The sequence below is a fragment of the Herpailurus yagouaroundi genome, unplaced genomic scaffold (assembly GCF_014898765.1).
Source record: "Herpailurus yagouaroundi ecotype Mexico unplaced genomic scaffold, PumYag 29, whole genome shotgun sequence".
Classification (NCBI taxonomy): domain Eukaryota; kingdom Metazoa; phylum Chordata; class Mammalia; order Carnivora; family Felidae; genus Herpailurus; species Herpailurus yagouaroundi.
In genome coordinates this window covers 106,153,914-106,167,837 of record NW_024412377.1, presented here as the reverse complement: position 1 = coordinate 106,167,837, position 13,924 = coordinate 106,153,914, and the positions used below count along the sequence as shown (strand labels likewise).

At 43.5% G+C, this 13,924-nt stretch overlaps 1 protein-coding gene across 11 annotated transcripts in view; it reads left to right on the top strand.

Annotated features, from left to right (window-relative positions):
* Window positions 1-13,924, top strand: part of MAST4 (microtubule associated serine/threonine kinase family member 4) — a 570,307-nt gene that overhangs the window by 370,687 nt on the left and 185,696 nt on the right. Inside the window, exon 1 of one of the 11 annotated variants that reach the window (XM_040451771.1) lies at window positions 7,804-7,850. The exons of the other annotated variants lie outside the window; for them this stretch is intronic. Coding sequence (XP_040307705.1) covers window positions 7,819-7,850 — 32 coding nt within the window. The 5' untranslated portion in view covers window positions 7,804-7,818. Of the gene's footprint in view, window positions 1-7,803; window positions 7,851-13,924 lie in introns of those variants that run through there. 11 annotated transcript variants of the gene reach the window in all.

Genomic DNA, 13,924 nt, shown 5'->3' with positions numbered 1-13,924 from the left:
TAGATTCAGGTTAAACATATTTGGCAAGAACAGATGATGATGTCTTCACAAGAAAATTGTATTGGGAAGCCCACAATCCAGTATCTGCCAGATTCTCCCCTTGTGATGACACCTTTTTTGCTTTATAATGTCTGGAGTGACATTTTGAGTCCACATGGATAATATCTTCTTCTCAAGCTTTCACTGAGTGATTTTTGCATTCGTTGATGACCTGAATCAATTATGATCTTGCCGTTTATCAAAAGACAGTTTTCTATTTCCGTTATTATCTATGGGTTTTCAGTTAAGGAAGAATTTTTCTCCTTCCCCTCCTCCTACTGTTGGGAGTATTACTACTGATTCATGCATTTCTAAAGAGTAAAATAGAAAAGAAGTATATATTTGATGTGTACTGACCCATGACCGTCATTTCCTTTTTTTTTTTTTTTTTTTTCCTTGGTCAGGTTGTCCCAAAATTCATCAGTGGAAATCCTTTCAAGCTGACTCCTGGGTCCTTTTGACATCACCCTCTTAGTTTTTAGCCTTTTTTCATTTTCCGGCACAAGTTGTGGCTGTGCAGTAAAAGAAGATCCTGATCACCAGTCACCTCATCTTTTCTTCACTTCCTTAACATCTGAACTTAAACATCACTGCAACAGAGATGCCCTCCTCAGCCCCACCGTCTCCTTTTAACCTGCATCATGTACATATCCCCATTCAATATGTAACATTTTACTCGTTGTTTATCTTACCCACCTGGAATGAAACCTCAACACTGGCAGGGGCTTGCCTATTTTGCTCCCCGCTGGGTCCCCCATGACTGATACATAGAATATCCCCAACAAATAGTTGTTGGAGAAAATGAATGAATTTATCCCTATCTTGAGTCTCCATCAAGCTCTTCCAGATTAGCTGCAGCTTTTCTGTTCTTGACCCTGAGATGAATTGGGCTGCAGGGAGTCCTCACTCATACGTCTGGATTTCATCGCAATTATCACCTGTAGTGGTCCCTCTTGCCTTCGGATTCTGGTGATACTTGAAACTCTTATGAACAGCGCATCACAGGTGACGCTCTGGGGCAGGCACTTGGCAGTGACCATGGAAGCATTATGATGCGGTTCTCTCTTCTCCAGCTACTCTCAACAGACGGTCTGGCTATTTTAGAAATAACAAATGAAGCACTTGCCATTATGTGTTAGAATTTTTACCTGGGTACTGATGTTGGGAAGTAAAAATTAAGGAGAACAAAGGTTTTATTTTCTAAATGAACAAATAGTCATTCATTCGGGACATAATACGTTAAAAGCCTTCACGGGATTTACAAAGCCTTAAGAGTTCTTATTCTCGAAGAGTTTCTATTCTAGTGGCGATGATAAGGAATAAGAAAAGAATATGGGGCAGGAATTGCGCATTAACACCTAATGTAACTGGTGGGTGTAGTGGGCTGAACGTGGTTCCAAAGATAGCAGAACCTAATCCCTGAAACCTGTAAATGTTATCTTAATGGAAAAAAGTCTTTGCAGATGTGATTAATTTAAGGATTTTGAGATGAAGAGATTATGCTGGATTATCCCAGTGGGTTCTAAATCCAATCATAAGAATCCTTGTGAGAGGGAGGCAGAGGGAGATGGGGCACACAGAGAAGCTGGAAGAGGCGAGGGACAGATTCTCTCCTAGAGCCTCTGGAGGGAACATAGCCTGCTGATATGTTGCTTTAGGCCCACGATACTGATTTCAGACTTCTGGCCTCCAGAACTGTGAGAGAATACATTTTTGCTGCTTTAAATCAGAGGAACAAAATATGTTAAAGTGTACATTCTCTTATCTGTGTGGTGTCTGTGGAATGGCCCTGTCAGAGCTGCACGGTGAGGACTGTTACCTCTGGTTCCCTGAAGCAGGGGTGCGAGGACTGAGGGAGTCATGTGAGTAGAACCAGCTTTCCTGATTCTGAGGCCACCCAGGGCCGCTCTCACCCAGGCATCCTACCTCCTTCCCATAACCAGCGCTGATGAACAGCACAGCCTGCTCGTAAAGATGGTTCACAAGAGACAGGCCTATGAGAGGCGGGACCCAAAGGCATTCTTTTTTTTTTTTTTTTTTTTAATTTTTTTTTTTAAATCTTTTGTTTATTTTTGAGACAGAGAGACAGAGCATGAGCAGTGAGAGAGAGAGAGAGAGAGAGAGAGAGAGAGAGAGACAGAATCCTGAAGCAGGCTCTAGGCTCTGAGCTGTCAGCACAGAGCCCGACGCCGGGCTTGAACCCATGAACTGTGAGATCATAACCTGAGCCGAAGTTGGACACTTAACCAACCGAGCCACCCAGGTGCCCCCAAAGGCATTCTTCTGGGGTAAAGGTATTTGACGGGTCAGATGACCAGCCTGTTTCCCACATTCCAAGGGGCTCATTGCCTCTTCAAGTGGCTGTTATTTAAGTGGCTTCCAGATTTTGGATGCCCTGGAGCCATGTGTGTGTCCGTGTGTCTGTATTTGCCTGGAACAGAGAATCCCTTGCTGTCTCACTGACAGTACCTTTTAGCCCATCTCTTGGAACCATCGTCTGTATGGTTCCGTGTGCTGGGTGGCTTCCTGGCACATTGCAGGCAGTGGGATCTGGGGAAGCCTGCACAAGCCTTCAGAGAAAAGCCACCTAATGAACTACATTTCTAGTCCTCCAGCACTCTTATCCCTCCTGGAAAATGCTTGCTGTGGCTCCCTCTTTCTCCCTGGCAGCTACTAAAATCCCCCTATTGCAGAGTCTGCTGCAGATGTATGTTCTAGGCCTCACGGCCCTTCATGCTGCTCCCCCCTCTTTATACCACTGATGATGACTCATGTCCCTCATCTATTCAGCAATCATTTTGCTTCTGAGAGACTGGTGTGGTGCTGGGAGAGATGAAAATAAGTGGGATTCTGTCCCTCCCCTGTGGGAGCTCTGATCTGTTTGGGAACCAGACAAGGAAACAGCTGGACTGAAGTGTGACAGCAGTGATAGGGTAGTGATACTCCCCATGCGGCTCCCTCCTCACGGATATTAGTTAGGAGAACAAGCAGTGTATTTAATAGAGGGGACTCTGCAGGCTCACCCAGAAACCAGGACATGGAAGAGAATCCCTGGACCGTGGCATCCTGTGGGAGGATCTGAACAGTTAGTGCCTCCACAGTGCAGATCTGGGTTTTCTGTGTTTATCCTGTCTGTACCTGTTACCTTTCTAGAACTTGCAGCATTATCTAGTTCATATGGGTTTCCTAGTTAGCTCATTGTGGAGTATGAGTAACTGAGTGCCCCTTTTATCCTTTTAATAGTCACTGACCACCATCCTCAACTCCTATACATCTATATCCTTATATCAATGATGGGAGGTATAAAAAGAGCTAAACTTAGTGGTACCTGGGTAGCTGAGTCAGTTATGCATCTTACTCTTGATTTTGGCTCAGGTCATGATCTCATGGTTCGTGAGTTCGAGCTCCACATCAGGCTCTGCACTGACAATGCGGAGCCTGCTTGAGATTCTCTCTCTCTTCCTCTCTGTGCCCCTCCCCTGTGCTGTCTCTCATCCTCTCTCTTTCTCTCTCTCAAAAAAAAAAAAAAAAAAAAGCTAAATTTTATAGACATAGCTAGAGACCAGCAGTCTGAGAGCTTGAACAAGAACCAGAATTATATGGCATTGGATGATACGTGGGGTCAGCCTCAGAGATCTGATAAAGACGGTCTCATCTTTGTGACTCTGGGGTTCCTTTTGAATGGGAGGCATTTTGTAGAACATCCACATACTCTCTTGATTGAATGTATCTCTTGAAAGAAAAGACAGAAAGCAGAAAGTGACTGTGGACTCCAGAACATTTAAAATTGTCTAATTTATTGATTGCAACAACAGCTGTAGGCATTGAAAAAAAAATGTGCTTCTCTGCATGGCTTTGTTCATTCAGGCTCTTGGCAGTGTTGGGACTCACATACCTCATAATAGCTTTAAGAGCAAGAAGCTGCTCTTCACCTTAATGACCCATCAGGTTGTACTCTGAGCTCACACTGGCATTGTTTCCTTCCGAAGAGTAAACAAAACAAAACAAAACAAAAAACAGATAACAAGTCACCAGGGCTACAGAAATCAGTGAGATTCCATTTGATGCTATGTTGTGTAGTGAAAACAGAACTGAAGACATTTGACAAAAAAGGTAATTTATTGTTTTGTTAGTTTCTGCCTCACTTTGTGCATGCCAGTGGCATTTTGATAAAATGGTGGTGACTGCAGAGGATTTTAACTCTGTACTCGGAACTCTGTTTATCCTGTCTTCTAAAGCATTTTCATTTCTCTTCTTTACTTCTTTGGCGCTTCATAGTGGATTTTATTTTTCAGTTTGAATCTGTTGTGTAGCACTGCTATAAAATCGCATGTAAAATTTTCTATTTCTTATTTTGAGGCACTGTGTTATTCTGTCTTGAAGTTTGTAAGTTTGGTTATGAATGAACGTAAGAGAAGGTACACTTTAAAATTATTGTGATCTTGTTAGCACAGCATTAAAATAAAAAAATACTTGGGGCACCTGGGTGGCTCAGTCGGTTAAGCATCCAACTTCGGCTCAGGTCATGATCTCTCGGTTCGTGAGTTCAAGCCCCACATCAGGCTCTGTGCTGACAGCTCAGAGCCTGGAGCCTGTTTCGGATTATGTCTTTCTCTCTCTCTCCCTCTCTCTCTCTCTCTCTCTTTCTACCCCTCCCCACTCGTGCTCTGTCTCTCAAAAATAAATAAACATTAAATTAAAAATAAATAAAAGTAAAATAAAAAAAAGTCATTTCAGGAACGCAAAACACTCCTCTGGTCTCCCCTTCCTTCCAAAAATGATAGCTTCTTAAGAGCTCCCGTATTGGGTGGCAGTTGTGTAAGTTATAATAATGAGAGTAAGATTTACTCAGTGAAGGCAAAATTTAAAATGTACCCATTCTAGTTTATTCTTTGTCTTAAAAACCAGCCCTTAGCTGGGTGCCTGGGTGGCTCAATCTGTTAAGCATCTGACTCTTGGTTTCAGCTCAGGTCATGATCTCACAGTTCATGAGTTCGAACCCTGCATTGGGCTCTGTGCTGACAGCACAGAGCCTGCCTGGGATTCTCTTTCTCCCTCTCTCTCTGTGTCCCTCCTCTGCTCTGCCTCTCAAAATAAATAAACTTAATTTTTTTTTTAAATCAGCCTTTAGGAAAGCATCTCAAAACTTTTGGCAAGTTGTAGCATATCAACTGGTCAGTAAATACAACCATGTATGGTTGGTTTATTCTACTAATATCAAAAATATCAAGAAAGAGATGTTCTGGTTATCTTGGAACTTATTTTGGTTTTAAGTAACAATTCACTTAAACCAAGAGGTTTATTGGAGAGAGAGAGAGAGAGAGAGAGAGAGAGCGAGAGAGCAGGGGAGGGGAGGGGAGGGACAGAGAGAGAGAGAGGAGAGAGAGAGAATCCCAAGCAGGGTCCACACTGTCAGCATAGAACCCAACGCGGGGCTCAAACTCATGAGTCGTGAGTTCATGACCTGAGCCAACATCAAGAGTTGGACACTTAACCGACTGAGCCACCCAGGTACCCCGTGTCTGAGGTTTTCAGCTAGGATGTTGGTCTGGTGAACTTGGTAGTTTGGTAAGAGTTTCACCCATAGCATGAATGGAGCGGAAGGTAGCAGCACAGCACAGGAAAGAGCGAATAAATGCCAGAACAGAAGGACAGCCTTGACAAGCGGAAGAATGCATAGGTGTTAGGAAAGATGAGTCAGCATACCTTGCGAAGGATGGAGGCATTCTACAGATCGGAGGCATTGTAGTATCTCAGAAAAGGGGAAGTTATAAGAAAAGTCCGTTTTCAAGAGCATCATTTCATTTTCGCCATGTTTATAAGGTCAGACCTGGACATGCTGCTGTAGTAGCCATGTGGAAACTTCCAGCCTGCTGCTGGAGACGGATCCCAGAGCTGGGAAGCATTGCCAAGACTTCATACATAATGTGGGTGAAGGTGTGGGAGATATCATCAGACACTGAGGACTGTTTCCAATTGCGAGTGGGGAGCAAATGATCTGCATAATCCACCTTGTTCCTTTGGTTTGGGTCCAGACTTGGGAAAAAAAACAGGGAATAGTAACCAGTCCGGGGAACAGTGACCAGCCCTGCAGAAGCATGTCACACTGCAGATGACAACTGTGATTTCTTGAGTCCAGGTAACTGCAGAATAAGCCTAAATTTGGAGATTTGGAGAGACACTTAAGTAGTCTAAAGTTCCAGTTCCGGCCACCTAGAAATGCCCCAGAAGCCAGGCAGAGCAGCCCCTCCTGCTCTTGATGTCAGGAAGGAGCCTGAGGAATTCTAACAGTGACAAAAGTCTTTGTTTTACTTGTGGAGGTGCACTGCAGGCCATTGTTTTTTTGTTTTTGTTTTCCTCAAGAAAGAGCAGAACTATGCTAATGAAAACATAGCCCAGGAAGGCGATCCCTAAGCTCAGTTGCAGTCATATGTCATTGGGCCAGAAACTTCAAAGGCACGTTTTTTTTGTTTTTTGGGTTTTTTTTTAATTTTTTTTTCAACGTTTATTTATTTTTGGGACAGAGAGAGACAGAGCATGAACGGGGGAGGGGCAGAGAGAGAGGGAGACACAGAATCGGAAACAGGCTCCAGGCTCCGAGCCATCAGCCCAGAGCCTGACGCGGGGCTCGAACTCACGGACTGCGAGATCGTGACCTGGCTGACGTCGGACGCTTAACCGACTGCGCCACCCAGGCTCCCTGTTTTGTTGTTTTTTTTTCACAAATTGCTGCCTCTTTCTTGTACCTCGCAATTTAATGGAACATGTGACTTTAAAGGAGGGGGAGAGGGGGCTTGCGTTTAAGCCTCCTAGTGGGAGGTACTTGGAAAACGTTACCTCGAATGGCTGAATATATTGATCGGGTGAATGAGATTGAATCTTGATGGTTTATTCCTTGGAAATTATCAGTTCAAAGTAGAAATTTCCGTTTTGGAAAGCCACTGGACTCTAAGTCAGTTGCTCATTTCTGTCTTCTATGGATGGCTAATAATAGACACTTCATTCTGACCACCCTTTTGTAAGATGGACTCAGACCTCCATGCTGAGAAGGATTCTGAGGCTCTCTCGGAGACTTCGTGGGTAAAAACCATCATTAATCAACGAACAGTACAATGAACAATGTGGTCATAGGGATGAGGATAAAAGTGACAGCACCTGTGCCATTGACTTGCCAATGGAAACTGTGGTCCTAAATTGGCCTAGTTGCATTGAATTTATTTTGACAGAAATTGGCCAGGAGCCTCACATGTTTCTGAGACAAACAAATGAACCAACAAGCCAAACAATGCCGTCCCTAACTTGTTGTACCTGGAGAGCATGCATTCCATCACCCTATAAATTGATAAATCGATTTGGTGTTGAGGGATAAGGAAGGCTAGGGCCAGCCTTATTTTTACCCCTTTTAATTTTGGGATTTCATTTTTTCAAGGGACTCTCTGACCCACTTTGATTCTGAGGGTTGCGTAGTGGTATTGCTTCTGGAGAAACATTAAACACTCAGCGTCTCTGCCAAGATCAATTTGGCTCAGTAATTGTAAAGTGCCATACACTTTAGGGGCACTTCTCACATACAAACTCTAATTGATTCCTCATAAAAACTCAGTTAGGAGGCCATTTTTACTTTGTTTATTTGAACTTTATCCCATTATTTATTTCTTTGTAGTGTTTGAGGAAGCCCCAAATGCTCTGAGTTCTCCACTCTGTGGGAAGAGGTAGGACAGGTGGTATAATACAGTTGTTATTCCCATTTTATAGGCAAGAAAATGAGAATTTTCAGAGATGAAGCTACTTGTCCAGAGTCTCACAAACGAGTAAGTGGCAAGGTCACTACCCACTTTCTTCTTGTATCATGGCCTTGCACACTTAGCATGGTGCCCGTGAAATGTTCTTTTTCCTTCATCATCGTCTGTTTTACCCCATTCCGAACCGTGACATCACTGCATGTGTGCGTCCGTGTTCATGTTCACCTTTAACCTCTCTGTATTTCTTTACTTGAAGGGGCTGAATTTGATCTTAATAAGGGTTTGGTAAACCGTCGTACTTGGAGGGTCCCTCAGAGATGTAGTCAAGTGATACGAATGTGTCTGGACACTGTTACCTGCATAGACAGAAAAGTTATGTCATAAAAGAGTATTTAAGAATGACAGAAAAATTTTTATTATTTATCAAAGTGTGTATATCTCACGTCATCGTGACAGTCTGTTGGAATCTCCTGTTGGTAGTCGGGGAGAGCTGGCGAGTCCTAGAAATAGGACACTGATAAAAATCACTTAGAGGGCTCACATTGGAAACAAAACTCATGTTCCTCTTGAGAATGTCATATTGCAGCTTAACCCCAAACCTTGGGCTGTGTTGGCTTAGTTACAGCATCTCACTTTGACAACCTTTTGTTCTCCCTAGCTGATATTTTGGCAGTAGATATCAGCACATCAGTTAATGTACTTTCCCTCCTGTAGGATCTCATTTGACTAGTTATGGTAGCTTATATTTTCTCCCTCATTAAAGTGCCTGTCTGCAGTTTGTTCAAAGGAGCGCGCAACCCCTGTTGGAGGGGAGTGCCCTTTTGCTGATGATTAATTTGCCCAACTACACAGACCTCATGGTCTAGTTAGATTTAGTTTTAATATCAGTCTAAAGTACACTAAAATACATGCCAAGTAATGCTACCCCATCTATCAGAGAATTATAGCTTTTATTTAGTACATGGCATTTTTATTTAAGGAGCTTGGTGGTGACAGTTGCTTTGTGTTGCTGCATTCATTTCATAGGGTAGATACGTAGTTTAAAGGTCTGTCCCTGGCACAAAAACAGTCACATCAAGGGAACAGAATAGAGAACCCAGAAGTGGGCCCACAAACGTATGGCCAACTAATATTTGACATAGCAGGAAAGAGTATCCAATGGAATAAAGACAGCAAGTGGTGCTGGGAAAACTGGACAGCAACATGCAGAAAAATGAACCTGGACCACTTTCTTACACCATGCACAAAAATAAACTCAAAATGGATCAAAGACCTCAATGTAAGACAGGAAGCCATCAAAATCCTCGAGGAGAAAGCAGGCAAAAACCTCTTTGACCTCAGCCGCACTAACTTCTTACTGAGCACATCTCCAAAGGCAAGGGAAACAAAAGCAAAAATGAACTATTGGGACCTTATCAAAATAAAAAGGTTCTGCACAGTGAAAGAAACAATCAGCAAAACTAAAAGGCAACCAACGGAATGGGAGAAGATATTTGCAAACAATATATCAAATAAAGGTTAGTTTCCAAAATCTATGAAGAACTTATCAAACTCAACACCCAAAAACAAATGATCCAGTGAAGAAATGGGCAAAAGACATGAATAGACACTTCTCCAAAGAAGACATCCAGGGGTGCCTGGGTGGCTCAGTCGGTTAAGTGTCCAACTTCGGCTCAGGTCATGATCTCACAGTCCGGGGGTTCCAGCCCCGCGTCGGGCTCTGGGCTGATGGCTCAGAGCCTGGAGCCTGCTTCCGATTTTGTGTCTCCCTTTCTCTGCCCCTCCCCCATTCATGCTCTGTCTCTCTCTGTCTCAAAAATAAATAAACATTAAAAAAAATTTTTTTTAAATAAAATAAAATAAAGAAGACATCCGGATGGCCAATGGACACATGAAAAAATGCTCAACATCACTCATCATCAGGGAAATACAAATCAAAACCACAATGAGATACCTCCTCACACCTGTCAGAATGGCTAAAATTAACAACTCAGGCAACAACAGTTGTTGGTGAGGATGCAGAGAAAGAGGATCTCTTTTGCATTGTTGGTGGGAATGCAAGCTGGTGCAGCCACTCTGGAAAACAGTATGGAGGTTCCTCAAAAAATTAAAAGTCGGACTACCCTACGACCCAGCAATTGCACTACTAGGTATTTATCCAAAGGATATAGGTATGCTGTTTCGAAGACGCACATGCATCCCAATGTTTATAGCAGCGCTATCAACAATAGCCAAAGTATGGGAAGAGCCCAAATGTCCATCAATGGAAGAATGGATAAAGAAGATGTGGTGTGTGTGTATGCGTGTGTATGTGTGTGTATGTATATATACATATATATGTATATATGTATATACATGCATACATACACACACACAATGGAGTATTACTCGGCAATCAAAAAGAATATCTTGTGGGGTGCCTGGGTGGCTCGGTCGGTTGGGTGGCCGACTTCAGCTCAGCTTGCAGTCTGTGGGTTCGAGCCCCACGCTGGGCTCTGTAGTGGCAGCTCAGAGCCTGAAGCCTGCTTCCGATTCTGTGTCTCCTTCTCTCTCTGCCCCTCCCCTGCTTGCTGTCTGTCAGTCTGTCTGTCTCTCTCTCTCTCTCTCTCTCTCAAATAATAAACGTTAAAAAAAATTAAAAAGAAAAAAAATATCTTGCCATTTGCAACTACGTGGATGGAACTAAAGGGTATTATGCTAAGCAAAATTAGTCAGAGAAAGACAAATATCATATGACTTCACTCATTTGAGGACTTGAAGACACAGAACAGATGAACACAAGGGAAGGGAAGCAAAAATAATATAAAAACAGGGAGGGGGACAAAACATAAAAGACTCCCAGTTTTGGAGAACAAACAGAGGGTTACTGGAGGGGTTGTGGGGGGAATGGGCTAAATGGGCAAGGGGCATTAAGGAATCTACTCCTGAAATCATTGTTGCACTATATGCTAATTTGGATATAAAATTTTTTAAAAAATCAGAAAAAAAAAATAAAAATAAATAAATAAGTAAAAATAAATAAAGGTCTGTTCCTTTGCTGCCAGTGAGCTTGTGTGTATGTGTGTGTGTGTGTGTGTGTGTGTGTGTGTGTGTGTGTGTGGTCTCAACATCTCTGTTGATGTAGCTTCTTGATTACGAGCATATGAAATGTCACTAGTGGTTAGTTTCTGCCGCACGGCAGCATTTGTGGGTGAGACCCTGAGTAAAGTCACCATGTCAGTTTAGTTCTGGAGGCATTAGTTGATGTCACTTACCTTCATGTGGCTTCTTCTCTATAGCAGATGGACACCAGTTAGCTTTGTTCCAGAAATTTCAGTGTATAACTCTGGATCTGATCATTCTCATAATCTTGACAGACTCTGGGATTTGCGATGCTGATTAAAAGGTGAAGAGACCATTTTTCAATTCAGTATGTCTAGCCCTCGCTCTGAGATGTTTTACCCTACCAGTTTGTGAAGCACACATGCCTTTGTCACTTGCTTTAATGGACTTGGGACCAGTTATGTAGTATTTGTGAATCTCAGTTTCCTCATCTGTGTAACAGGGAAGTTAACGCATATCTTGATTGTGGACAATTGAGCACAAGGCACAGAGAAGAGGATGAGTAAATAGTAGTTGTCAGGCTGAGGAGGAGATGGGCTTATAGTTACCTCATTATGTTATATTTCGTTGTAACAAAAGAAGGTCTGTTCCAGTGGTAGAAAGTCTTCTGCAAAGTCTGCAGGATGGAAGTCCTGGAGAATGTCAGGGATGTAACCTATGGCATCAGGTTATAGGCATAGAGTATAGAATATCACTAACTCTAAAAAGAGGGCAGAGAAATTCTGAGCAACGCGTCTCAAAGGGTTTCAGCCGTAAGTGTTGAGGGGTGACACAGGTCTGGCCTTCATTCATACCACACTTGCTCATTTTGAGCATCTGCTACTGGTGAGGCGGTCTTCTAGGCTCTGAGGATATAGCAATGACCAGCTTGGAGAAGGTCTCTGCTTTCATGGAGTTTCTATCCCAGTGGGGTATGGGAGCAGGAGGAAAGAAGATCTACCATAAAACAAACCAGAAGAATGATGGAGAGTAACAAGTGATTTGCAGAGAAATTAAACAGGATGGTCTGATGGCTTCTTTTCCTCTGAGGGAGTGACCTGTAAGCTGGACCTGAGTGACCAGAAGAGGACAGCCATGAGAATACCAAATCAAAGGCATTTAAAGGGGGAAGACAGGTAGGGCAAGAGCGACTTAAAGAAGACCTGTGTGGGCAGGGGGAGGACATATGGATGAGGGCATATGGATGAGATAGGAGATGGGCAGGGCCAGGACTCCAGGACTGAAGGGCTTCTGTAATCAGAGTCAGGGATTGGTTTTTCCCTAAGCCAGAGGGGGAAGCACTTGAGATTTTGAGGTAGGAGAATGATGTGATATGATTGGCATTTTCAAAGTTTCCTCTGGCAGCTGGGTAGTGGGGGGATTAGACTCAGTTTTGTGGCTTAGGAAGCAATCTGGAATAAGAGATAGGGGTGGCCTGGACTGGGCCTTAAATGGGGGAGTTGGAGAGAAGTAGTTGGATTCTGGCTGTTCTGATGCAGGGTGCACAGGACTTGCCAGGGGATGAGTTGGAAATAGGGGGTTTGAGGGAAAGAGTAAAATCAAGGTTAGTTTTTAGGTTGTTGGCTGGAGTGACAGAAAACATGGTAGGTCTGTTTTCCAAGGTGGGGAAGGCCTGGGAAGGAACAGTTTGTGGTGGAAAATCACGAGTTTGGGTTTGTCCATGTGAAATTTGAGATGTCTCTGTGATACCCAGGTGGAGTCTAGATTTCCCAAGAAAGGTTAAGTCCAGAGAAGCAAATTTGGGACTTGACATAAGGCCATGGGACTGGATGAAGTCAACTAATGGGAAGTGGTTCTGGGATAGATTCCCAAGACACCGCAGATACAGACGCTCCCATGAGGAGCTAAAGGACAAACAGCCAGGGATTAGAAGGGACAAGAGATGCATACTTTCACAGAAGTGAAATCAAGGAGTCTCAAGCAGAAGAGTATTCCTCTTCAGAGTGCTGCCGAATGGTCAGGGCTGATGTGACCATTGAATTCAGGGGCCTGTGGTGAGGAGAGCAGGTAGGTTGCAGATGCGAGAAGAAAGGCTGGACAAAGGAAAAAGACCCTTGTGATATCAGCAACATGATGGGCTCTTGATGGTCTTTCTGGGAAAATTGGGGTTCTTGGTCATTGCGTGACACCTGAGAACTATCCAGTTTGATAACCTTTTTCTTCCCTGTTAGCACATCGGGTTTATCTTCATTGCCAGCCGTAGGTGAGCAGGAGGCCTCAATGATTTCATAAGTTTTCTTCAACCTGTAGTTTGCCTGTGCATGTCTGCATAGTTGAACAAGGCCTTTAGAGTAGGTATGATAGGAGGCCAGGCTTGAAGGAAGGGTGAGATTTGGGTCATAGGAATAAGGGTGTGGAGGATGTGGAAGGAAACAGGAACAGTGGAGTTAGAAAATGAGCTGTGTATTTAACTAGGTAGTGACAGCTCCATTATGTAGTACAGTAACAGTGGAAACCCAGGCTTCGCTTATTACTTGTGTCCCACCTACTTCTCAAAGAGATTTGAAACCACCCACATGTAGATCCACATGGGAGAACCAGTCATTCATCCTACAAACAGGTATTGATTGCCGGTAACGACCCCACAATAGAGGCTGGGCTACCAAGATGGGTGACCCATGACCTTCCCTCAGGGAAGACAGACACGAAAACAGTTAACTGTAGTATAATAACAGACAAGGGGAAAGAGGATTAATTCTGTCTGATTCAGTTTCAACCGGGAGCTCCCAGAGGAGATGCTTTTTGGCTCTAGAAGGATGAAAAGATGTCAGTATGAGAAGAGGAGCCAGCAGGGAAGCCACTCCTGGGCAGAGAGCATGGCAGGAGCACATCAATCAGGAGGCCTAGGAGCGTGTGTTGTGGTTACAGCTTGGGAGTCATGGTTCCTGGTGAGCACAGCAATAGGTGATGGAAGGCAGGTGTTAAGTGCTGAGACTGGAGAGGGTGACTGAGACCAAGCTGAGCTTTCTTTTTGTGGACAGGAGGGATTATACGTTTTGTTTTGTTTTGTTTTGTTTTGTTTTGTTTTGTTTTGTTTTGTT